General features: G+C 39.0%; 3 protein-coding genes across 3 annotated transcripts; 1 reads left to right on the top strand and 2 right to left on the bottom strand.

Annotated features, from left to right (window-relative positions):
- Positions 1–8,516: 8,516 nt before the first annotated feature.
- Positions 8,517–12,414, bottom strand: LOC133819469 (uncharacterized). Its single transcript, XM_062252732.1, has 5 exons — positions 12,053–12,414; positions 10,342–11,199; positions 9,447–10,262; positions 8,824–9,341; positions 8,517–8,735 (listed from the first exon to the last, which is right to left on the bottom strand). Exons 2-5 carry the CDS (start codon positions 11,197–11,199, stop codon positions 8,594–8,596), a joined length of 2,334 nt encoding a protein of 777 aa, XP_062108716.1. The 5' UTR covers positions 12,053–12,414; the 3' UTR covers positions 8,517–8,593.
- Positions 12,415–12,522: 108 nt separating this feature from the next.
- On the top strand, positions 12,523–15,246 carry LOC133819471 (probable acylpyruvase FAHD1, mitochondrial). The gene is made up of 7 exons (XM_062252734.1): positions 12,523–12,723; positions 12,833–12,998; positions 13,421–13,473; positions 13,811–13,873; positions 14,393–14,443; positions 14,523–14,640; positions 14,874–15,246. The coding sequence occupies exons 1-7, from the start codon at positions 12,616–12,618 to the stop codon at positions 14,978–14,980; spliced, it is 666 nt and encodes a 221-aa protein (XP_062108718.1). The 5' UTR covers positions 12,523–12,615; the 3' UTR covers positions 14,981–15,246.
- LOC133819470 (uncharacterized) lies at positions 15,125–19,692 on the bottom strand. The gene is made up of 3 exons (XM_062252733.1): positions 19,092–19,692; positions 15,661–15,896; positions 15,125–15,575 (listed from the first exon to the last, which is right to left on the bottom strand). Exons 1-3 carry the CDS (start codon positions 19,560–19,562, stop codon positions 15,329–15,331), a joined length of 954 nt encoding a protein of 317 aa, XP_062108717.1. The 5' UTR covers positions 19,563–19,692; the 3' UTR covers positions 15,125–15,328.
- Between the last annotated feature and the right edge of the window lie 5,289 nt (positions 19,693–24,981).

Here is a 24,981-nt window from a genome sequence, read left to right as displayed (position 1 = left end):
CCTCTGACTTGGGTCCAAGTCGCGACTTGGCCTATTGAGTCGCGACTTGACCCCACAAACCCAGCTTCCCCTGCGATTTCCTCCATTAAAACCAGCCAAAAACCTTCACCAAACCTCCATTAAACCAACCCAAAATCAAAACCAAGCATCCACACATCATATACACTATATTAACCACAAAACCTAAGCTTTGAATTATTTAAAACCTCATCAAATTCCCACCTATTCAGTCCAAAGTATCAACTAAAAACCAGCTGGAAAAACAGAGCATAAACCAGAAAACTTGGACTAAAACCTTACCTTAAACTTAGAATCAAACCCCCTTCAATGGATGAACAAAAACCTAAGACCTCAAGCTTTGATCTCCTAGCTTGAATCCTCAAATTGAGCTTCAAAAATTCAAAGGGAAGGAGAAGGAGAAGGATGATCGTGGAAGAGGTAAAAGGGTCTCTGTTTTTTTGGGCTTAATTCTTCTACAACCATTCTAATTTAAACATTTCCATTGGCCAAATGACCAAAATGCCCCCAAGCCTATCTTCTTTTCTTAACAGCCCTAAAGGGCAAAATCATCATTTCCCATCTAATCCTGCTAATCATAATTAACGTCCTCCAATTCCTATTATTCCCAATATTATTAAATAATAATAAACCATATCCCATTACCCTTTAATTCCCGGTAATGAATTGATCATCAAATTACCCCGAGACTCACCCTGAGCCCGGAAATTAACTCCGTTATGACCAAACCGCTAACTTGCATTCTGAGATCGACTCATGCTGAAAAGCTCGAACAAATTCACATATAATGTGGTCTTATCCATAAATCACCAACATGCATGAAAATATACAAATATGCCCTCAACGGGCCAAATTACCAAAATGCTCTTATAATGAAAAGTGGACCCACATGCATGCATTTTTCATCATATAATAATATAATCCACATAATCATGCATATAATCATCTAATGGCATAATAAATCAATTATGGCCCTCCCGGCATCCTAATCCAACCCTTAAGGATTTTGGGACATTACAATTGACTTCTCTCCATCTGGCGGTGTTGCTCAATGCTTCTGTAAGAGTCTTTCAACAACTTGGATTGGTTTTCGTTGGCAACTTTATACTGAGTGGCATTTTGTGTCAGCGAGCGGGAGCTCTCAAGTGGTTAGGGTGTTGTCTTCATGATGGGTCTGTTGTAGGGTTTGGTCTAGTGCTCTGGCTTTGGTGGGCTCAATGGTTGCCTTCCCCTTTGGTTTGTGGAGAAGTCTTTATGTGTGTTCTCAATGGAGTACTATCTTGGTGTGGTTGTTGTGATCATCTATGTTGTTGCAATTGGTTGTTTTAGTTTTTAAGTCTTGTTTTGTCTTTTTTTGTTTAGTTTTTTTCTAAGTGATAATGGTGTTATCACCTTGTCCTTTGATGACCTTGTCTTTGAGCCATTTGGTTGGATCTTTCCCTTGTTCAAGTTGCTTTTGGTGGTATTGTCCATTTGTTTAGAGCACTTAATTGCAATATGTGTTAGAGGTGACCTAGTAGGCTGCATCTGGATGAGGATGTGTGATATGTACTTCCTTTTCGTTGTAAGGATGGTTTTAATTCTTGGGTTGATATGCTCTACTATTGTGGAGAAATCAAGTTGAATTCAAATTTAGTAATTTTTTCAAGAAAAGAGTCATCCTAATTTGTTTTAAAAGGATTAAGTTATCATATAATATAATAATTATTTAAGTTGTTTGATTTTTTTTATTTAAAGATAGTGTGGATAACAAAATCAAATGTTAAAAATGATCAAATACTACTCTTTAAACTTATATTGATGTTATTGAGTGTAATTGTTAATGATTTTGTACATTATTGTGCTCATCGTGAGATAGAAAATACTAATGAAATTAAGATTAAAATACTATTATTAAAAAAATATTGAAGTTTAATCTTAATATTAAATCTACTCTTTATTTTTGGGTTTACATTTTTGGACTCTGTGTTTTGTTCTATTATCTGTTTGGATCTTGTGTTTTGACAAATTACTTCTTAGACCCTATGTGTTTGTGAAATGATTCAAATAGACCCCTAAACTTAATTTTGATAAACAAAAAATTAAATGTAACAACACAATTGTTAGGTAGAAGGGTTGTGTTTTTGTTCTGAGTTGTTAGTTTGGTGAATTATTTGTGATTTTAGTTTAAACAACTTTGATCAAAATCAGTTTTAGGAGTCTATTTGAACCATTTTACAAACACATGGTCCAAAAAGTAATTTGTCAAAATACAGAGTCAAAACAGGTAATGAGACAAAACATAGGGTACATAAAGGTATAAACCATTATTTTTGTTCGGAAGAGAATGTCAATGTCAAAGACACTCTTTCTTGAATTGTTTAACCTAAAATTTGACATGATGATGTAGTATATTAAAATGACACTTGGCAATAATAGGTACTAAATTTGTTTATGCTAGTCAATTATACTCGACTAGAGGATAAGAAACTGCTTTGCTCGGGATCAAATAAGGGGATTAAGGGTCACTTCTCGGGGATCATTGCTCGGAAGGTTATTGGTGAAAAACATGAGTTGCTCGAAGAGGACCTGGTCGAAGGATACTTCCAAAGGCAGTTCACACGACCAGAATGGCCCGAATCTCATGAGATATTTATGTAATTGTAATTTGAATGTATTTTTCATATTCTTTTATTATATATTCAGTTGTAACAAACCCACACTATGCGTGTAGGGCCCATTTTATACTTGTAAGGCCCATGACCCACTAAGAGACTCTATAAAGAGAGATCTCTCTCAGTCATTGTTTTCCATGCACGCTTTACATACAAAAAGTTTGTCGAATTGTATTATCTTTCAGGCTTAGGAAACTCAGTTGAATCTTGTTCTTCTGATCTTGAGTCTGAGATCTTCGTAATTAATAAAAGGTCAGTGGACGTAGGTCATTACTAACTCTTGGGGTTGAGCCACTATAAAATTCTTTGTGTCGTTTACTTGAATTCAACTCTTTTCATTGTTAAGTTTCGTTCAATTTGATTCAATGTCATTGACCAAAACACTTGTCAAAGTAAATAAATTGACAATTGGTGCAAAAGAAAAAAGAATAAATTACTTTTTTTACTCCCTTAACTATTAATATTACTAAATTATGTTCTTCGAATTTTTTCAGTAGTTAAAAGTTCCCCCAAACTCTTACAACTATCAATTTATGTCCTGTCCAAAATTCGAAGGCATGTTTTAGTAGTGGTAATAGTTTGGAGGCACAAATTTACAGTTAATAACAATTCAAGGTACACAATTCTGTAGTGACGATACTTTAGGAGGTGTGAACAAGTTGTGTATTAATTCCTTAGTATGCTATTTCATCTTTTTAAGAGAATGAGAGAAGATTTAGTAGTGATAATAGTTTGAGAAAATATTTAAAAATAAAAAAGTTTGGAGTCAAAATTTAATAAGGGTAATAGTTCATAGCAAAAATCCAATTTATTCAAGAATAAAAAACTTTATAAAATTTTAAACTTTATTTATCAATACATAGTTTTAAAGGGAAAGCAATTTTTTTTTTTGGGGGGGGGGGGGGGGGGGTTTCCTTTTTCTCTCTAGTAGGACTTCCTGAGTTTTCTATTTTCTTCATCTTCTCTTCTTGGCCAAGTGTGCCGACATCGTTTGTACGGCTGGTAATGCCTGGCTGAGAGAATATCTCTGCATATTGGGTTGATGGGTTTGAGCATGGTAGGTGGCTGCTTTGGAACTTCTACTTCTTGTGTTTGGTTTGAGATAATTCCGTGGAGGTGGACAAGAGGTAGCATATTTGAAAATACACTTGTTTGGTGGTTCATTTTTATTTTAGTTTTGTTCTTTTTATGCCTAGTTTTGTTTAAATTTTAAAATAATTGTGCATTTAAACTACCGCCCTACTAAATTGGTGGGATTAATAGTACTAACGGTGGGGGAGGATGGTTTTGATATCTATTGGGTGGTTGGTGATTCTTTGATATGTGCAAATCGCTTCTTTAGGAGTCTCAATTTTTCTCTCATAGGCTGTCAGATTTGGAGAATTTCTCAATCTCTATTGGCCCTGTGTTACGTGGCATTCCGATATCTAGTATTGAGATTTATGAACATGATTGATCTTTGTTTTATTTTCCTTATTCCTTGTTTGAATAAAGAAATTGTTATTTCCTCCCTTCTATTGGAAGATTATTGGTTGGTGGACATTGGTGAGATTGATCTATCACATTCACATGCCCATTTGGAAATAAAATCTAGTTTAATTTGCATTTGTTGGAAACTTATTGTTTATGGCTAATTAGAAACTTAGTTAAACTTTCTCATAGAGATTTTTTTTCTATTGATTATTGTAAACAAGTTAGTATGCCTTGGTTGATTTTGATCTATGATCATTATTTTCTTGTAATGGAGTATGCCTCAACTATTAATGTATATTTACTTTATTATTTTTTTTAAAGAAAAACTTTAATTATCTAAATAGTTTTGAATTAAAATTACAAAAAAAAAAAAAAAGAATTTTTAGTAGGGAAATTTGACTTTTTATGCTTAATAGCATGGTGTAATACAAAATAATGCTAGGGATTTTTAACATTACAAAATAATGCCAAATTTTTTGCTAGTACCCAAAATACCCCTAAAAACAACTATCTCATCTCTTCCCTCCCCCTCTCTTCCTTCCTCATCTCTTCCTTCTTCTTGTTTCTTCCTCACTCTCACTCTCACTCACCTCACCTCACCTCACACCACCACTAAGAGCACCACGGTAGAGCTTGGGACCGCCACTAAGAAAGCCATTTGTAGACTAAAGTAAGGGTTGAGAAATCTTGGAGAAAAATTTAATGGGTAAGCAATTTTTTCTTAAATACTTGGATTAGTGATGTTTCCTTTAAACTTTTTGAGCATTTCGTATAGATCTAAGCAATATTTGTACATTTTTTTGGGTTTTTTCTGGTTTTTTTTCGATCTGCGTTTTCTGGGAATTTTCTGGGTTAGTGTTGTGCTCGATGGGTGCTCGATGCCTGCTCGATGCAGGCTCGATGACACACCAATTTTAGCGTTGCATGTTCTGCTCGATGGGTACTCGATACCTACTCGATGGGTACTCGATGGTAATGTTCATTCTCACTTTTTCATGCATGCTCGATAGATGCTCGATGCCTGCTCGATGCAGGCTCGATGACACACCAATTTTAGCGTTGCATGTTCTGCTCGATGGGTACTCGATACCTACTCGATGGGTACTCGATGGTAATGTTCATTCTCACTTTTTCATGCATGCTCGATAGATGCTCGATGCCTGCTCGATGCAGGCTCGATGACACACCAATTTTAGCGTTGCATGTTCTGCTCGATGGGTACTCGATACCTACTCGATGGGTACTCGATGGTAATGTTCATTCTCACTTTTTCATGCATGCTCGATAAATGCTCGATGCCTGCTCGATGCAAGCTCGATGGCACATCATTTTTTACGTTGCATGTTGTACTCGATGGGTACTCGATACCTACTCGATGGGTACTCGATGGTAATGTGCATTCTCACTTTTTCATGCATGCTCGATAAATGCTCGATGCCTGCTCGATGCAAGCTCGATGGTACATCATTTTTTACGTTGCATGTTGTACTCGATGGGTACTCGATACCTACTCGATGGGTACTCGATGGTAATGTGCATTCTCACTTTTCATGCATGCTCGATGCAAGCTCGATTGCACATATTTTTTTACGTTGCATGTGCTCGATGGTTACTCGGTAGCTACTCGATGCAAGCTCGATGGTCATGTTTTTCAACATCATTAAAATACCATTTGTGTTTGTGTTTTTTTATTTCAGGTTCTACTGTTTACGTATTTGTTTCTTACAACGGTGTTTGGGAAATGCATGGTAGGAAATGGTATTTTAAGGATGCTGAAGGTGAAGTGATACCAGTAGAGAATGATGTCACTTACTTGCAACTACTTGACATACTGCACGAGACATTTCAGGTGGATAGAGAGGTGTATGAATTGAAACTCGAGGTGCCATACGTATGCGGCGAGCAACCATTTGCACCGGTTCAATTGAAGAATGATCGTCAAGTTCGTGTATTCTTAGGAATAAGCTTGAATGAACGGGTAGTCTTATGTGTGACTCCACTTAAGAAGAATTTCATATCAGATCCTTCTCCTAGTGTGAACAAAAAAGACACGACTAGTATCGATCCATCTCTTGCAGGTAGCAGTTACAAGCATCTTAGCGAGGTGGGCACTTTTGTTCCAGTTACTGATCCGATGGCTACTATTCAGCTTGATATACCACAAGGAGGTCCCACAGGTGTGCTTGAGGCATATGAGTACGATCCCTATGTGAATGATGATCCAGTTGGTAATTGCTTTGAAGATAATGATGATGGTTCCGAGGATGACTCGTATTATAGTGCAGATGTTTCAAATGAGGAGTTAAACATTTCCCAAGCCCAACAAGTAGAAGAAGAGTCAGGACTGCCTCTTGCACAGGCACCTCTCCCAACTCAAGGACGCCGAGCACCTGCTCGAAGCAGTAATCAACCTGCTAGGACAGAAGATAACACTGGGTGGAGGGAGACAATTGTATCAAGAGAAGATCACACCAGATGGAGTGCCCCAATGTTTACAAAAGAAGATATTGAGGCATCTGCTAAAACCCATTCCTCATCATCTGGTGGACCAATGGGAGAAATATATGTTGGGAAGACTTTTGAGGACAAGAATGATTTAAAAACCAAAGCTGCTCTATTTGCAATGAAGAATAACTTTGAGTATATGGTGAAAAAGTCTGGTACTGACGTGTGGTATATCACATGCAAAGATCCTGACTGTTGTTGGAGATTGAGAGGGAAAAAACAACCAATGTCCCCCATGTTTGAGATCACGGTATACAAGAGCGTACACACATGCTCACTAGAAGTGCGACAAAAAGGTCATCGTCAAGCTGCACCGTGGGTCGTTGGACACCTCATAAAGAACAAATACGCAGTTGATGGGACCAGTTACATGGCAAACAACATAAAGGAGGATATGAAGAAAAATTTTGGTATTGATATGAATTATGAAAAGGCTTGGAGATGTAGAGAGAAGGCACTTACGTATGTTAGGGGGACATATGAGGATTCGTATTGCAAGTTGCCATCCTACTTGCACATGTTGCAGCAAAAGAATCCAGGTACAATTACTGATTTTGTCACTGAAGATGGTCGTTTCCTATATTGCTTCTTTGCCCTTGGAGTTTGTAGGAGAGGATTCAGATTTTGTCGTCCTGTGATATGTGTGGATGGCACGTTCTTGAAGAATAAGTACGGTGGCCACATGCTATGTGCCGTTGCTTTGGATGCGAATAGTCATTTATATCCAATTGCCTTCGGGTTGGTGGATAGTGAGAACCACAACTCGTGGAAATATTTCATGACGAAGTTGAAGGAAGCCATTGGGGACGTTGATGACTTAGTTTTCGTGTCAGATAGGCATGCGAGTATTATTCATGCTCTAGAGGTTGTCTTTCCTGATGCCTACCACGGCGCATGCTACCATCACATCAGTATGAATGTGAAAGCCAAGTTCAAGACTGATCACTGTCACAGTGAGATGTGGGCAGCAGCCTATGCATGGAAGAAGACGGAATTTCTAAAGCATTATGAAAATATTAAGCGAATGGATCCTCCTATAGCTGCCTATTTGGAGGGAATTGGTTTCGATAAGTGGTCTCGTCCTTTCTTTCCTGGAAAACGATACAATATAATGACTAGCAACTACGCTGAAAGCTTCAACAACAAGACCAAGGATGCAAGAACCTTTCCAGTTACAATTTTTTTAGAATTCATTCGGTTCACACTACAGTCTTGGTTTTCTGAACGACGTAGTGTGACAGAGAAGACTACCACCAAATTATCCACCCTGATGGAGGCAGATGTATCGAACAATGCTGACAAAGGAAGGTTCATGAATGTCTATGCCCTTGGTCAATTCGAGTTTCATGTAACTGGTGCAGACAGCGATGCTGAGGTGAATTTGATGACGAAATCATGCTCATGTGGGGTATTCCAGCTCATAGGCACACCTTGTCCCCATGCAGCTGCAGCAGCTATAGAGCGTGGAGTGAACCTTTACTCCTTGTGTTCACCGTTTTACACCATTGAGTCATGGAGGAATTCGTACAAAGAAACCATTTACCCAACTGGGAACGAGGATGACTGGATACTTCCAGATGACATTAAGAATATGGTAGTTGGTGTACCCATAGAGAAACAACAACTTGGTCGCCCAAAAAAACCAAAGCTAGGAAGACCAAGGACAAATCGTTGGCCATCTGGCGGGGAAAAACCAGTTACAATGCGTAAGTGTAGTAGATGTGGTGGTCGTGGCCACAACAAATCCTCATGCAAAGCTCGGCTTTGAGTTTATTTTTTGTTGTATTTTATTTAAACTTGAAGTTGAAGGTTATTTTTCGTTTTCTTTTTTTATTGTCGTTAATGAATTTTGGTTGTTAATTGTCGTTAATAAAAAGATACTCGACTCAAAAAAATTTCTTAAAAATCTACATTTTAAGCAAATAAATATAACATGAGAATGTTCAATGTCTAACATTCTGATACCATAAGTCAACTGTCCATTTGTTTCTGAACAACTCCATGTTGTCATCGCAAATCGTGTCAAGTGGTAGCCTACCCAATAAGTGTTCGATGTGCTTGATGGCGTACACACCACAATCTCCACTGTAACCAAAACATAAATTGCATTAGTAACAAAATCAACATGGAATTTAATTTAAAAAACTTGAATAAAAACTAGACTTTTGTTTACCTGACTTTGGTTTGGGGTACTGAATCAACTGGCATGCGGTGCACATTGAACTCTTTGCATCTTTTAGCTCCAGGTGGAATCGTCAACCGAGGGTCGTCCTTGAAAAGTTGTGACTGTAATAACAACGATGGGAACAAAGTAGACCATGACTTCATAAAAGATTGCAGTTGTTTATCACTTATCACGGTCACGTCCGAATCATAAACATTCAGAGTCCAAGTAGAAATGGAGGCTTCAACTGCAAACCAATGCGCTTGAAGGTAGTTCTGGCACCAATATACAGTGTCTACTCCCTTCCACGATGCCAGAAATTGATTGTCAATTCCCGTAATCATTGATATCACATCTGAATCCCACAAAAACCTTTTCTTATCCGCTTCCTTGGCAGTCTGATATGCATCATAACGAGCCGGTACCACTTGTGAGAACATAATATTCATCACAACACCATCTTGCCGATACGCCCCGGGATAGAACTGTCGACGCCTACGTAGCATATGCATGGCCGCATCAATATGCTGCAAAAATGATTGGAAAGTAATTAATCAGCCTATCGAAACCCCTATTGAACCCACTGCTTATACCAGATAACAAATATTAATAAATTTAATAAAATTACTTACCCCATCATCGATCCAAAACTGTGGTGTCTTCATCGTCAGAAACCAACTCGGACCATACACACCAGATTGGACATCCCTCTTCGTCTTGTTCGGAATATCTCCAAGCAACCACTTGCCGACCGTTCTGTACTGTGTAGCAAGTGGCTTCTTTAGAGGGTCGAGGACTAATGGCACGTCATCAATCGCATCCAAACGAGCTTTCTTTCTGGTTGGGTCGGTGTAGTCTTCAAATTTCTTAGGTTTGCGTCTTTTCCTCTTGGCCAATTGAAACTCTACACCAGCAACATCCCCAGGTTCTATAATAGCAACACCTGGGGTCTCAGGATTTGCTGTGAGTACTATCGGGGGAGGAGTGCCTATGTCATGTGAGACAAAATCATCTGGGAGGTCAAGTGAGTCGGAATCAGAATCAGAATCATTTGGAAGATCTTGTACGAATGTCAAGATCTTATTGACAACATCCATGATGACCGCCTGGTTCTCTAGGATGGTATCCTGACGACTCTCGACTCGCTCCAACCTCTCCAACACCTCCCGTAAATCAGGTTGATCAGGACTGGGGTGTACCGATGGGGCTGGGGCAGAGGGTGTGGGGTCGATGGGGGCTGGGGTATCCTCATCATCAGGGCCATCAACAAAAATATTTGCTGCCTTCGCAACCTCAGCAGCTATCTTCGCCACCTTCTCAAAATCAGTGGGAGTTTCTACCTCTTCTTCTTGGCCCAACCCGGGATACAAGGGAGCATCACCCTCCGTCAAAGCGCTATAATAATCTATCTCCGAAGGCCGGGGCTTCAACATGGACAACACAATCAACTGCATCAAATACAAAGCATTAAGTCAGTTTGAAACCACCAAAGAATACTCTATTTTGACATAATATAGCAGAACTTACACTCGTCTTCTGAAACATCGGTGCAAGGTCGGCCTTCGAAATAGGACGCTCCTTATTGCTCGACCAACTAAGCATCCTCGGAAACTGGTTTCCATGGTTAATACCATACTCACGTGCAAACTGCTGGATGGCTTCATATGCCCAATACTGCAATGCAGGGACATAACCATACAAACTGTATTTTGCTTCTTTCTGTTTCCCCTTAACTTCCTTTTTCTTCTCATAGTTCCTTTTCTGATGATGCATGTCTTTCTTACATGAATCCATAAGCTTGTTAAAAGACACCTTCCCCCATGGGTAAGTAAAGAAGTACTCAGTGTCCTCCACCATCTTCAGCGAATCTATCCAGACATTTAACTTGCCCTCTCGTGCAAGTAAAACCCCCTCAACAAAGAAACATAGGCCCAACTTGTAGGCATCTTCAACTATAGTGCAGTTTTTTAAAGCAGCCTCCAAATGCATTAACTTCACTGTTTCTTCATCATTAAAGTACTCCTTGATTAAGCGGTCACTAGTCAAGTGTTTCTTCAAATCAGTCTCAGATGGCCCGGAACTGAAGTTCAACCCCGTAACCAAAGCAAACTCGCCTCTACCAAATCTGCAGGGTCTAGATCCCAAATGTAAATGCAACTCATCCTCTTTGAAGCACTGGATCTTGCGCAACATTAATTGATGCATGAGAGATGCAGAGAAGTCCAATTTCTCAGCCATGAAAAATTGTTTGAATGGGGATTCCTTCACCCTTTCTATCAACCCGAGCTCCTCAAACTTGTCCTTGATTGTTTTAAAGTAACCATTGCCCCTATATGTGACTCGTCCAGGAAAGTGATCTGTCAAGGGTAAAAGATACTTCGGCATCTGCAAAAAATAAAGATAACAATAATACAGTTAAATAAAGTCGCATGAAAAATCCATAAATAAACATACATGCAACCATCGAACCCATCTCGAACACCCATCGAACCCCAACCCGAGTACCCATCGAACCCCCTATCGAACCCCTAGAGCATGCATCGAACCACCATCGAACCCAACATAAGACCCAATCCATCGAGCATGCATCGAACCCCCATCGAGCATGCATCTAATTTCTTAGTTTTAAACCCGGAACCCATAATGGGCCTACCCCATCGAACCCCTAAGGCCTATCCTATCGAACCAACATCGACAAGCATCGAACCCAACAAATACCAAACCCATCGAGCATGCATCGAACCCCATCGAGCATGAATCGAACCCAAAAAATACACAACCCATCGAGCATGCATCGATCCCCCATCGAGCATCGAACCTAAACTTGGAACCCTTAACGGCTTAACCTATCGAACCCCCATCGAGCATGCATCGAACCCCCCCATCGAGCATCGAACCTAAACTTGGAACCCTTAACGGCTTAACCTATCGAACCCCCATCGAGCATGCATCGAACCCCCATCGAGCATCGAACCTAAACTTGGAACCCTTAATGTCTTAACCTATCGAACCCCCATCGAGCATGCATCGAACCCCCATCGAGCATGCATCGAACCTCCCATCGAGCAACCTTACAGACCCACAAAAATCCCAGGCTTCACTAAAACATACCCACACTATTCCATACCCAAAACAAACCAGATTAATCCATACACACAAACAATCCCACACTAATCCATACACAAACAATTCCACACTAATCCATACACATACACACAAACACAAACAATAAGCTTACCTTTGTTTTGGGTATGGAGAAACTTGAACCGTGGGTTTTGGATGACAGACGGCGAGAGGCAAGACGGAGGCGCGGGGTTTCGACGGGGGCTGTGACGGGGGCTCGACGGGGGGCAGCGCGGCTTCGACGGGGGGCAACGCGACTTCGACGGGGGCCGCGACGGGGACTCGAACCGAGAGTTTGAGAGAGAAAGCTTGAGAGAGAGAGAAAGCTTGAGAAAGCTTGAGAAACCGATGGGGAGATTTGGGTAGTTCAATGGTCGAGGGGTTGGGAGTTTGTGACCGAGAGTTTGAGAGAGAGAGGGAGAATCAAAACTGGGATTGGGGAGAATTGTGACAGGGGTATTTTGGGTACTAGCAAAAATTTTGGCATTATTTTGTAATGTTAAAAATGCCTAATATTATTTTGTATTACACTACACTATTAAGCATAAAAAGTCAAATTTCACTTTTAGTATATATTTCTAAACTAATCAGACGGAACCTCTCGAGTTTTTCTTCCTCAAACTTCAACTTCAAAGAACTCATTTTTCGTTTGAAAAAGATACAGTGAGACTTTGGAAAATGGCAACGGCGGCATTTCAGAATCTTCTGCAAGTGGGAACGAAGATCGTTGGCGTCGGAAGAAACTACGTTGCTCATGCCAAAGAACTAGGCAACGCCGTTCCCAAGGTTCCACTTTCTCTAGCTATTTGGATTTGTTCGGCTGTTGGGAAAGTCAAGGAAAATTTCCTAGATTTCTTTGTGTTCTTAACGTATTTTGTATTCCGTTGTTCTGAAGGAGCCTGTGTTGTTTCTGAAACCGACGTCGTCATATTTGGAAGCCGGAGGCACCATTGAAATACCTCATCCACTGGAGTCGCTTCATCATGAGGTAGAGCTCGCAGTCGTGATCAGTAAGAGAGCTCGCGATGTTCCCCAATCCACTGCTATGGATTACGTTGGAGGTATAAAAATCAAAATTCTTATCATTATTGCCTCTAAAATTTGAAAGAAAAAAAAGTTCATTTTTTGAAGTGTTCGTAATGATCTCAAATTGGGTTTTGATGGGTTATTTTCTTTGATCTCAGATTGGACTGTAATGAGTTTCTCTATGATACTGATAAATGCAGCTTCGGATTTTTGAAATTTCTGTATTGATCTCAAATGGGATTAAGATTTAAATAATATGTTGACTGAGGGGGTTAATCTTTTTTCATACTCTCTAATGGAGGAGACTAGACTCTAGAGTAATATATAGCTTTGATTTCTGCATATTTGGTGTTAAAATGATTGTTTTAATGGTTCAATAAACCTCTTGGGTTTGATTTTGAATTACTACGCAATCCATTTCCAAATATGATTTTGAACTGCTTCATTCGTGTGCTAGGCTATGCTCTTGCACTGGATATGACTGCCAGAGAAATTCAAGCTTCGGCAAAGGTAATGGTTTAGCTTATTTTTCATCAATTTGCTCACCAATATGTTGATTAGGGAAGCCTAGTTTTAGCACAATTAACTGTTCTAGCCTTTCATTACCATGAAATCTTCAGATGGAGTATTTTTGAAGTTTCTTGTTAATAAGGTTAGCACAAGATTACATGGTCCAACTGTCACGTGTTGCATAATTATATGGAGAAAACAGCTTCATTGCTGCAGCAAAGTATTATGTCGATGAATTTATAAACTTTTGTGTTTATGTAAACTATGAAACATTCCTGCTTGGATTGTTGTCAATAGTTAGTGTCATTACCTCATTGGAAATGGTTTGCTTTCCCAGGCTGCAGGTCTTCCATGGACAATTGCTAAAGGCCAGGATACCTTCACACCAATCAGTCCTGTTGTAAGAAATACCTTTTACACTTTTTTACTTTTAATCTATGATGTTTTTCTTCACTACTGGTGTTTTCTCCAGCATGTTTCTGTGCACTTTGATTATCTACTTATATCTTTATTAAAGAATCATAACAGATGGTTTATTCAATGTATAGCATTTGTATGGATTCATTAGCTGGTAACTGCAAAGTGATTTTTCTCCCAGAAACTATACTATTTGCTCAGAAGAAGATACCAGAAATTATACATTATTTTGTTGTGGATAGTGATACTTGATTCCTTTCCGATGTTATTATAATTGATATATAAGGAATGCATTTTTAATCTATGAAAGGATGTATAGAGTTCTCTACCATTTCTTTTTTAATCAACCAACAACTTCTTAAAGGGTTTAAGAGCATTTTTGGTAATAACTCTATAGCTACTGTGTATGTAAATATATGCACTTATTCTACAGTCGGGCATCTTCTTTCAAGCTTCATCTCTTCTTATATTCTCATTTTCACTTTCAAAATTAATCCTGCAGCTGCCCAAAGCATCAGTACTCGATCCTGACAACTTAGAACTATGGTTGAAGGTGGGTAATTTCTCCTCTTCATGTGCTTTATTGGTAGCTCAGTCTTTACATTGATGAACTGAAAATTGATTGGCCATAGGTAGACGAAGAAATAAGGCAGAAAGGCTCGACCAAGGATATGATATTTAAGATCCCATTTCTCATCAGCCACATAAGCTCTTTCATGACACTTTTTGAAGGGGATGTTATACTTACAGGTATCTTGCCATCTTCAAAATGCCCCATTTTCTTCCTATTGTGCTTTGTAAAAATGACTTTATTGATCGCTCATATTTTACAGTTGAGCAACCGTAAGAATATGGAACGCTTTTATAGTTGCTTAGTGTAAAAAATGAGATTATTTTGCTAATTTAACTTTCTCAAGGTGTCATTTTGGCAAATTTCTCTATTTGAATGCTGCTAATCTTATCATTGATTCTTGGATATACAGGCACTCCCGAAGGTGTTGGTCCAGTAAAAGCAGGCCAAAAGATTACTGCTGGCATTACAGACCTTCTCGATGTCAACTTCAATGTTGAGAAAAGGAAGAAGCAATAGAGTTGACCATGTCTTTTACATCATAAAATGCTGCTATTTTGTTAGAGCATTATATCTGCTAAAATTGTTTCAAAACAACTGTACTGTGAAACTCTGCTTCAGTGAAAAAACTATGCTAGATTCTAGATTGTTGCATAGCATAACTCAAATAAGATGTGGGGGTAAGGTAAGCCTTGCACCCAATAACATTGTCTGTAATTGTAAAATGGCAATCCATCCATATGGTTCAAATTTTCATTTGGAAGAAAACAAACAGTTCAGTTGAATCTTATTCACGTTCATAATCATAAAACCTGTGTTTATTACTATTGACGTTAATGAAAGCCATACAGAAACAAAAAAGGGTAATTAAAACTTCTTGAAGAACTCATAAATATGTGTGCTGATCTCATCTGGCCTTTCCTCGTTGATGAAATGACCAACACCTTCCATTATTATCACCTCTTGCAGAAACGGCACATCTCTCTTGAACCCACCATTGTGCACGTAATCCTTTGCGTTAAAAGAATTGTAAACCAGGTCCAACTCCCCTGCTATGAACTTCACTGGAACTCTTATCTGTGCCCCTGTCCATGGTGCCAACAGCTCCCAATTTCTGTACACAAGTACAATAACTCGGTACTTATAATTTTAACTATTATGTAATTAAATAAGAATACTTGGTATATAAAAAAACATACCGATCAATATTTCGATAATAGTTGAGCCCTCCAGTGAAGCCAGTCTTTTCATATTTTGCGATGTAGTAATTAAAATCTTGCTCTGATAACCAAGAAGGCAAAGCAATTGGTGTTGGTGATTCTAACGCTTTTGCTTTCGGCCAAAACAATGGCCCAGGAGTTCGATACGTTAGAATTTCCTTTAACACTCTTTCAGTACCAATCTGGGCAAATTCTTCTTCTATGACTCCAGTCTCCTAATTTTTTTTAATAAATTATAAATAAAAATATTAAAATTAATAATAATAATAATTGTTAATAATATAATTAATATGTAAGGGTAGTTTAGTCTTTTAGCCTCTCATTATTTTGGCTATATACTTTGTTGCTCTTGTACTCTTATTTTTTATCTTTTTGATATAATGAAAACCTAGACTCATTTTTGATTCTTTCTCAAATCTTCTTTATCTATTTGCAAAATTATCATGGTATCAGAGAAATGTTCGGGAAGCTTGTTTAAGCCCATTAAAAGCCTTCTTCAATCTGCAAACTTCTCTTGAATTATGAGGAACACCTGGTGGAGGAACCATGTAAACTTGTTTAAGTCCATAAAGAGCCTTCTTCAATCTGCAAATTTCTCTTAAATTATGAGGAACAAGCTCAAACAGGGCGCTATTGTCCCAAACTGTTGAACAGGACGCAATCACCGAATTAGCCTTCTCACTGGAAATCTGGCAACCAAGCTCACCGACCTCTTCACTCTATGTCTTCGAACATGATAGCTATTGTTCCACCTGCAGATTCTAGAAGCACTCCTAGTACCTCGATTGCTACACTAAGAGCAGTTTCAGAAGTTCATTGCCTTGTAGCTACATGCCATGTCAGCCCCTTCACACATAGGTTTGCCTTCTAGTAGCACACCAGGTATATCTTCCTCTATATGGATCCTTGATTCTGGAGCTTCACATCATATGTCACCTAATTCCAATTCTTTCTTGTCCCTTAAATCAGCACCCTCTGTATCTGTCATGACCGCTGATGGCACTCCCATGCCATTAGCAGGGATTGGCTCGATTTGCACTCCAAAAATATCATTATCTGATGTATATCATATTCCAAATCTTACTTTGAATCTTGTCTCTATTGGTCAATTATGTGACTCTGGTTTCTCAGTTATTTTCTTCAATTCTTGTTGTTATGTGCAGGATCCTCATTCCAAGAAGCTGATTGGTACAGGCCGTAGGCAGGGGGCTTTACATTTTACATGAGCTGAGAGTTCCTGATGTTGTAGCTTCTAGTGTCGATTTGTCTTCATTTTGTTTAAGTTCATCTTCGTCTACTTTTTATTTTTGGCATTCTCGTCTTGGACATGTCTCCGGTTCACGTTTAAAGTACTTAGCTTCCTCAGGAGCATTAGGAAAGTTACAAATCCATGATATTTCAGATTGTTGTGGTTGCAAATTGGCAAAATTTTCTGCTTTACATTTTTATAAGAGTGTGTCTATTTCTCTTGCACCTTTTGATTTGATTCACTCTGATGTGTGGGGGTCATCACCCGTTCTAACAAAATGTGGATCACGTTATTAGGTCTCTTTTATCGATGATTATACTCGTTTTTGTTGGGGCTATCTTATGAAACATCGTTTTGATTTTCTCAGGATTTATCATATGTTTCGTGCTTTTGTTAAAACTCAACATAATGCTGTTATCAAATGTTTTCGATGTGATCTGGGTGGTGAATATACCTCTAATCGTTTCTCTGAATTGCTTGCTTTATATGGTACCTTACATCAAACCTCTTGTACCGATACACCAGAGCAAAATAGGGTTGCCGAAAGAAAACATAGACACATTGTTGAAACTGCTCGTTCTCTCTTATTGTCTGCTTATGTTCCTAGTGAATTTTGTGGGGGAAGCATGCTATTGGTTCCCGTTGGGTTTACAAGATCAAGACTAAGTCTGATGGGTCAGTAGAGCGGTACAAAGCTCGTTTGGTTGCTAAAGGCTTTGCTCAAGAGTAAGGGATGGATTATGAGGACACTTTCACTCCAGTTTCCAAACATACCACTATTCGTACTCTCATTGCTGTTGCGTCTGCTCGACAGTAGTCCATTCCTCAAATGGACGTTAGAAACGCCTTCTTGAACGGGAATCTTCAAGAAGAAGTTTACATAGTTCCTCCACCAGGTGTTCCTCATAATTCAGGAGAAGTTTGCAGATTGAAGAAGGCTCTTTATGGGTTTAAACAAGCTCCTAGCCTGGTTTGAAAAATTCCCCATCGTGATTACTTCTCTCGGCTTCCATCCCAGTGCACATGATTCAGCCCTCTTTGTTAGGTGTACTTCTTCTGGCCGCACTTTACTCTCTTTATATGTTGATGATATGATTATCACCAGGGATGATGTGAATGGGATAACGGAGTTGAAAACGCACTTGGCTCGTGAATTTGAGATGAAAGATTTAGGTTCCCTACGGTACTTTTTAGGGATAGAAGTAGCTTACTCTCTTCGTGGCTATCTTCTTTCTCAATCTAAGTACATTGCTGACATTCTCGATCAGGCCCGTCTCTCTGATGCTCGCACTGTTGATACCCCTCTTAAGCTTAATGCCAGGTATTCTTCATCTGATGGTGTTGTCTTGTTAGATCCCTTCTCTATATCGCACTCAAGTTGGTAGCTTAGTGTACCTTACCATTACCAGGCCAAACATCGCTTATGTAGTTCACATTGTCAATCAGTTTGTTGCATCTCCCACTACCGTTGATTGGGTAGCTATGCTTCGTATTCTTCAATATCTTCAGCGAACTCAATTTCAAAGTTTGCTTTTTTCATCTACGTCTACTTTAGAGTTACGTGCTTACTCAGATGCAGATTGGGGTGGTGATTGTACTGATCGCAAATTTACCACTAGTTTTTGTATATTTTTTTTGGAGATTCTCTTATTTCTTAGAAGAGTAAAAAGCAGACTGTTGTCTCTCGATCGTCTACAGAAACAGAATATTGTGCCATAGCCTCCACTTTGAGCATTGTGACAATATTAGTGCTATTCAGATTATTCGCAACTATGTTTTTCATGAGCGCACGAAACATATTGAGATAGATTGTCATCTTACTCGTCACCACTATCAGAATGGGACCATCACCTTACCATTTGTCACTTCCGCTATGCAAATTGCTGACTTGTTTACGAATGCTCATTCTATTTCTCGATTTCGTTTCTTAGTTAGCAAACTCTCAATGCATCCCACAAATACATCATGAGTTTGAGGTGAGGGAATGTTAATAATATAAGTGCTCTTATAATCTTATTTATTTTTTATTTTTTTATATAATAAAAACCTAGTCTCCTTTTTATTCTTTCTCAAATCTCTTTTATCTATTTGCAAAATTATCAATAATAATAATAATAAAAAAAAAGAATGTAACAAAAATACGAATAATAATAATACTGACCTGAAATCTGCACATGTAATAATCGTGGCCACAGACAGCTCTCATGGCCGGAAGGGGTTTTCTCCTAGGGTTCCTGGGATTAAACTGCGCGCTCATATTGACCAAAGCCTTGACTCGGTCAGGGCGAAAGAGACAAAGGTGCCAGGCGATTACGGCGCCCCAATCGTGGCCTACAACGAAAACCTTGTCCTCATCGGCGGCTATGGCGTCCAGAAGCCCAATCAGGTCGCCGACGATATCAAGGCACGTGTAGTTCGCCGGAGACTCGGGGGCGTCTGAGTCACCGTAGCCGCGAAGGTCAGGGGCAACGGCTCGGTAGCCGAGCGAAGCGAGAGCAACGATCTGGTGTCGCCACGTGTACCATAGCTCGGGGAAGCCGTGCAAGAACAGGATCACCGGGCCCTCACCCTTCTCGGCCACGTGTATATTTATTCCATTAGCTTTTACTGTTCTGTGCTGTATGTCTTCCATGTTCTTTTTTTCTTTCGTTTGTTTCAGCACTATTTTGTTGTGTCCCTCTGGCTAATTATATTGGTAGGAAACGATTTTTCGAGAAATAAAGACGTGATGAATAGAGACAAATAAAAATAAAACCAAAACTTATCGTTTATGTGAGGGAGATGAGTACAATGAGTAGCTTTGATAAATACTATACATATATCTTTGTTAAAAAGAAAAGTCAACTCTTATGTTAAACAAGAAATTAGAGTCATTACATAAGATACCGAGACAAACATCAGCATGTATGTGGTGCTCATTTTTCTAATATTGAAAAATTATATAAAATTTATTTTAAAAATAAAAAATAATTTAAAAATTCTAATATGAAAAAATTATTTAATTTTAATTCAATTTAAGTTTTATAATTTGTTCATGTTAGAAATTTTCAATTTTTATAACATATTTCAAATAATTTTTGAAAGTTACTAATGTATTTTTTTAGATTTTTATTAATTAATTAAAATTAAGACAAAATTAGTGTAAAATATGACTTCTGCAAAAAAAAAAAAAAAAAAAAAAACTACCTAGTGACTTATGTGCAACATTTTAGACTACTTATCCATTTTTGCCGCAAAAAAAAAAACTACTTGAAAACTTAAGTGTAACATTTTAGACTATTTATTGATTTTTGCTGCTATGAAAACTATTTAGTGATTTACGTGCAACTTTTTAGACTACTTACTGATTTTCGCCACAAATTTCTCTCTTTTTTTTTTGCCAAGAGAAAAGTTCATAAATTGAAAGAGAAAGAGAAGAAAAAAATTACCACAAAAAGAAGACTGTTGTGCGTATTTTTCCAAATAAGAAGACACGTCACCCACACCGATTAAAGATGGATTTTTTAAGGACATGTGGCATTTGTTAGAGATATTTGTATTGTCTCAATGGAAAATAAGAAATACTATTACAACTCTATGCAAAATAATACAAAGACACAATGATTGATTAAATAAGATTACAACTCAATACTCAAAATACAAATAGATATAGAAAAGAAATAGATGAAGAGAATGATAAGGACTACAACTCTAAAACAAAAGATACAAATAAATATGTGAAGATAAAATAAAAGAATAGAAGATAAAAACAATAGTAGAAGAAATAATAAGAACAAAAAAGTGAAATACTCTCACTCGCACAACAAAGTGAAGAGCATTGGGGATCACCAACTTGAACAAGGTTTACAACCTTTGCCCAAAAACTTATTTTCCCTTATCTCAAGCACTAAGGGATTCTCTCAATATTGGAAATAGCTATCTGGAATAATCAAGTATTTTTGTGTATTTCTAGCCAAGTGCTCTAGTGGATAGAAATAGAGTTGTCTTACAAGTGAGCATTATGCTTCTATTTATAGAGTTTTGAAACACCATTTGAATTTCAAATTCCACCAACCTCCACGGCTGTTACCAATGATTAATTGGATGTTTATAGAATTAAAAAGGAGTTTGGGGAGTTACTTGGGGTGTTAGAACCGTTTAAAGTGGAAAAAAGTGTTGAAAATTGGCTGAACACATCTCTGGCTGCGACCACTAACATGCCTCGCTGTCCCCTAGGCCGCGGCCACCAATGCTCCTGGCCGGGACCATAGGTCATTTTCAGCTCAAAAATGTCATTTTTTTTTTCAAAACGTCCCAAATCATTTCCCACATGATTTTGTAAGCTCCAAACACCTAATGGGAGTTAAAAACATGTCTCCAACAGCCGTATTTCATAATGGCTTTGTGAAATCCAATCTCAAATGTGTAACATACAATCTACACATTATGGGGTAATATTTGGGAGTTACAAATTTGTAAGTGATTTTGTAACTCCAAAATATGTCACATTTTGGCACACACATGTGTCCAATTTTGTGACTCTCAATAATATGTTACAAGGTGTGACAAATCACATTTGTGTGACTAATCACATTTTGTCACATTATTTAATCTAACATTATATTATATGAAATAATATGACAACTTGTTCGATCAGCTGCAAGGAAAGACAGTATTCTCAAAGATTGATCTTCGATCTGGTTATCACCAGTTGAGGATCAAGGATGAGGATATACCGAAGATGACCTTCCGAACGAAGTATGGGCACTATGAGTTTCTAGTCATATCGTTTGGTTTGACCAATGCCCCAGCAACCTTCATGGACTTAATGAATAAGGTGTTCAAGGACTTATTGGATCAGTTCGTCATTGTCTTCATCGATAATATTTTAGTGTACTCCAGTTCAGAGGCAGAGCATGAGCTACATCTTCGATAGGTCTTGCAGAGATTAAGAGAGCACTGATTGTACGCCAAGTTTAAGAAGTGTGAGTTTTGGCTACCAGAAGTGACATTCCTTGGACACATAGTTGGTGAAGATGGGATTAAGGTGGATCCATCTAAAGTGGAGGTAATTAGAGATTGGCATAGGCCAAGGAACGCCTCAGAGGTTTGGAGTTTCCTCGGGTTAGCAGGTTACTATAGGCGGTTTGTGGAAGGATTCTCGAAGATTGCTGCACTGATGAAAAAATTGACACGGAAGAATTTGAAGTTCGTTTGGTTAGACAAGTGTGAGAACAGTTTTCAAGAATTGAAGCGATGACTTATTACTGCACTTGTGCTGAGTCTTCCTTCGGAGGAAGGCAAGTTTGTAGTATATTGTGATGCATCAAGGTTGGGTTTAGGCTGTGTGTTGATGCAGAATGGGAATGTTATAGCCTATGCATAACGGCAACTGAAGGAGTATGAGCAGTGATATCTTACCCATGATTTAGAGTTAGCAGCGGTGGTATTCGCACTGAAGGTTTGACGACATTATTTGTATGGGGAGAAGTGTGAGACATACACCGATCACAAGAGTTTGAAGTACTTCTTCACCCAGAAGGACCTGAACATGAGGCAGAGGCGTTGGCTGGAGTTGGTAAAAGACTATGACTGTGACATTCTTTACCACCCCGGGAAAGCCAACGTATTGGCGGATGCATTGAGCTGGAGAGGCCTGGGTCAGTTATTTAGTTCCACTTAGATATCGACAGAGTTGGCTGATGAGATGGCAAGAGCGAGGATAGATTTGGTGGTGGGCCGGTTGGCCAACATTACTTTGCAGTCAACCCTACTAGAGCGGATTAAGGAGGGTCAGTTGGTAGATGCACAGTTACAGGAGGTTAGAGAGAATGTCTTAGCGGAGGTAGCTAAAGATTATTCTATTCTAAGGTTGGTCTGCTATGGTATTAGGGTCAGATTTGTGTTCCGACTGATGTGGGGATCAGACGAGAGATATTAGATGAATCGCATACCACGTTGTACTCACTTCATCTGAGTACCACGAAGATGTATCAAGATCTTCGGATGTTGTATTGGTGGCCCGAGATGAAGAAAGATGTGGTGGAGTACGTGACAAAGTGTTTGACCTATCATCAGGTGAAAGCTGAGCATCAGCGACCAGTGGGGTTGCTTCAGCCTTTGGGTATTCTCGAGTGGAAATGGGAGGATATTACGATGGACTTTGTGGGAGGATTACCCAGAACAGTGGGGCTTCGTGACTCGGTGTGGGTGATAGTGGACAGATACACCAAGTCAGCTCATTTTCTTCCAGTGAAGACAACATATATGGTGGATCAGTATGAAGAGTTGTATGTGAGGGAGATCGTACGTCTCCACGGGGTTTCTAAGTCTATAGTGTCAGACTGGGATTCTATCTTTACCTCCAAGTTTTGGGGTGGTTTACAGAAGGCTATGGGGACTCAGTTGAAGTTCAACACAACCTTTCATCCTCAGACTGATGGACAGTCTGAGAGAACAATTCAGGTATTGGAGGATATGCTTAGGGCATGTGTGATTGATTTTGAAGGATCTTGGAGTAAGTGTAATGCCCCAAATTTCCTAATAAGGGTTAGGACCTTGATTAGGAGGCCGGGAGGGCCATAATTGAATTATGATGCTATTTAATGATCATATGCATGTTTATGTGAATTATATTATTATATGATGATAAATGCGTGCATATGAGAGTATTTATAATTATAAGGGTATTTTGGTATTTGGCCGCTGTGGGCGTAAATGTGTATTTTGGTGCATGTTTGTGATTAATTGATATAGCCACATTATAAGGTGGATTGGTTCGAGCTATTCGGCATGAGACGATCATGGAATGCAAGTGTTTGGTCTAGTCATAATGGGTTTAAATTCAAGGCTCGGGGTGAGTCTCGGGGTAAATTTAATGATTAGAGCATTACCGGGAATTAAAGGGTAATGAGATATGGATTATTGGTGTTCGAGGTTATTGAGAATAGCAGGAATTGGAGGGTGTTAATTGTGATTAATGAAATAGGTGTGAAAGGACGGTTTTGCCCTTGGTGGCTGTTAAGGTTTATTTTAGACCTAAGGGTATTTAAGTCCTTTCCCCTCAAAGGATATATATCAGCCATTAAGGTTGTAGAAGAGTATAAAAAACAGAGCTTCTTTTCCTTCTCCCCCGATAGATTTTCTTCCTCTTTTCTCTTTGGATTTTCAAGCTCAGTTTGAGGAATTAAGCCAAGGAACCAAGCTTAGCCAAGCTAGGGTTATGCTCCACCATTGAAGAGGGTGTGTTGCTGATATTGAGGTGAGTTTCTAGCCACTAGAACTCTTGCTTTTGCTCTGTTTTCCAAGTTAAGTTTTAGTTGGTTTTTGGGTTGGAAACTTGGGAATTGGTTGGAGTTTTGGCTAGGGTTCTTGGGGTTGTGGTCCCTAGGACACGTGGAGATGGTTTTTGGGTTCATTTGGCACCAAAAATGGGATTTGGAAGCATTGGATCGAGTTAGAATTGAAGGAGTCGAAGAGGAAAGTTTCAGGGATGGCTCTGTCTGGGGGTAGCGCTACAGCGCCCATTAGAGGGCGCTATAGCGCTACACAGGGCTTCAGTAGGGAGGTTGTGGTTCTGTCTTGAGCGCTGGGGCGCTAGGAGGGCAGCGCTGTAGCGCTACCCTGTTCCTTCAGAACCCTGTTTTGGGTGTTTTTAAGGGTTTTTGGCTCGGGGTTTCAATCCTTAAGGCCCGGGATCGAATTTACTCACCATGTGGGCATGTTTCGAGGTCCCGAGAGTGGGGTTTAGGTTAAGACCCTATCTTTGGTAATTTTCATTAATTGGAGATTGTTTTGGTTATGACTAGGTGACCGTTAAAGGATTAAGGATCGATCTTTCTCAGGGATCGCTCTCGTTCTAACTTTCACTCGAATCGGAGGTAAGAAAACTGCACCCTGTGTATATGTGACATGCATGACTATTCTTGATGCATGTTGGTTGATTATTAAAGGTGACACGCAGGGCTATTCTTGATGCATGTTGGTTGATTATTAAATGTGACATGCATGGCTATTATCGATGCATGTTGGATTGTTAAATATAATGCATATGATGCACGAGAAACATGTGA

This window comes from Humulus lupulus, chromosome 2, assembly GCF_963169125.1.
Source record: "Humulus lupulus chromosome 2, drHumLupu1.1, whole genome shotgun sequence".
Lineage (NCBI taxonomy): Eukaryota > Viridiplantae > Streptophyta > Magnoliopsida > Rosales > Cannabaceae > Humulus > Humulus lupulus.
The sequence above is the reverse complement of the archived record's forward strand: the minus strand, read 5'-3'. Positions and strand labels throughout refer to the sequence as shown.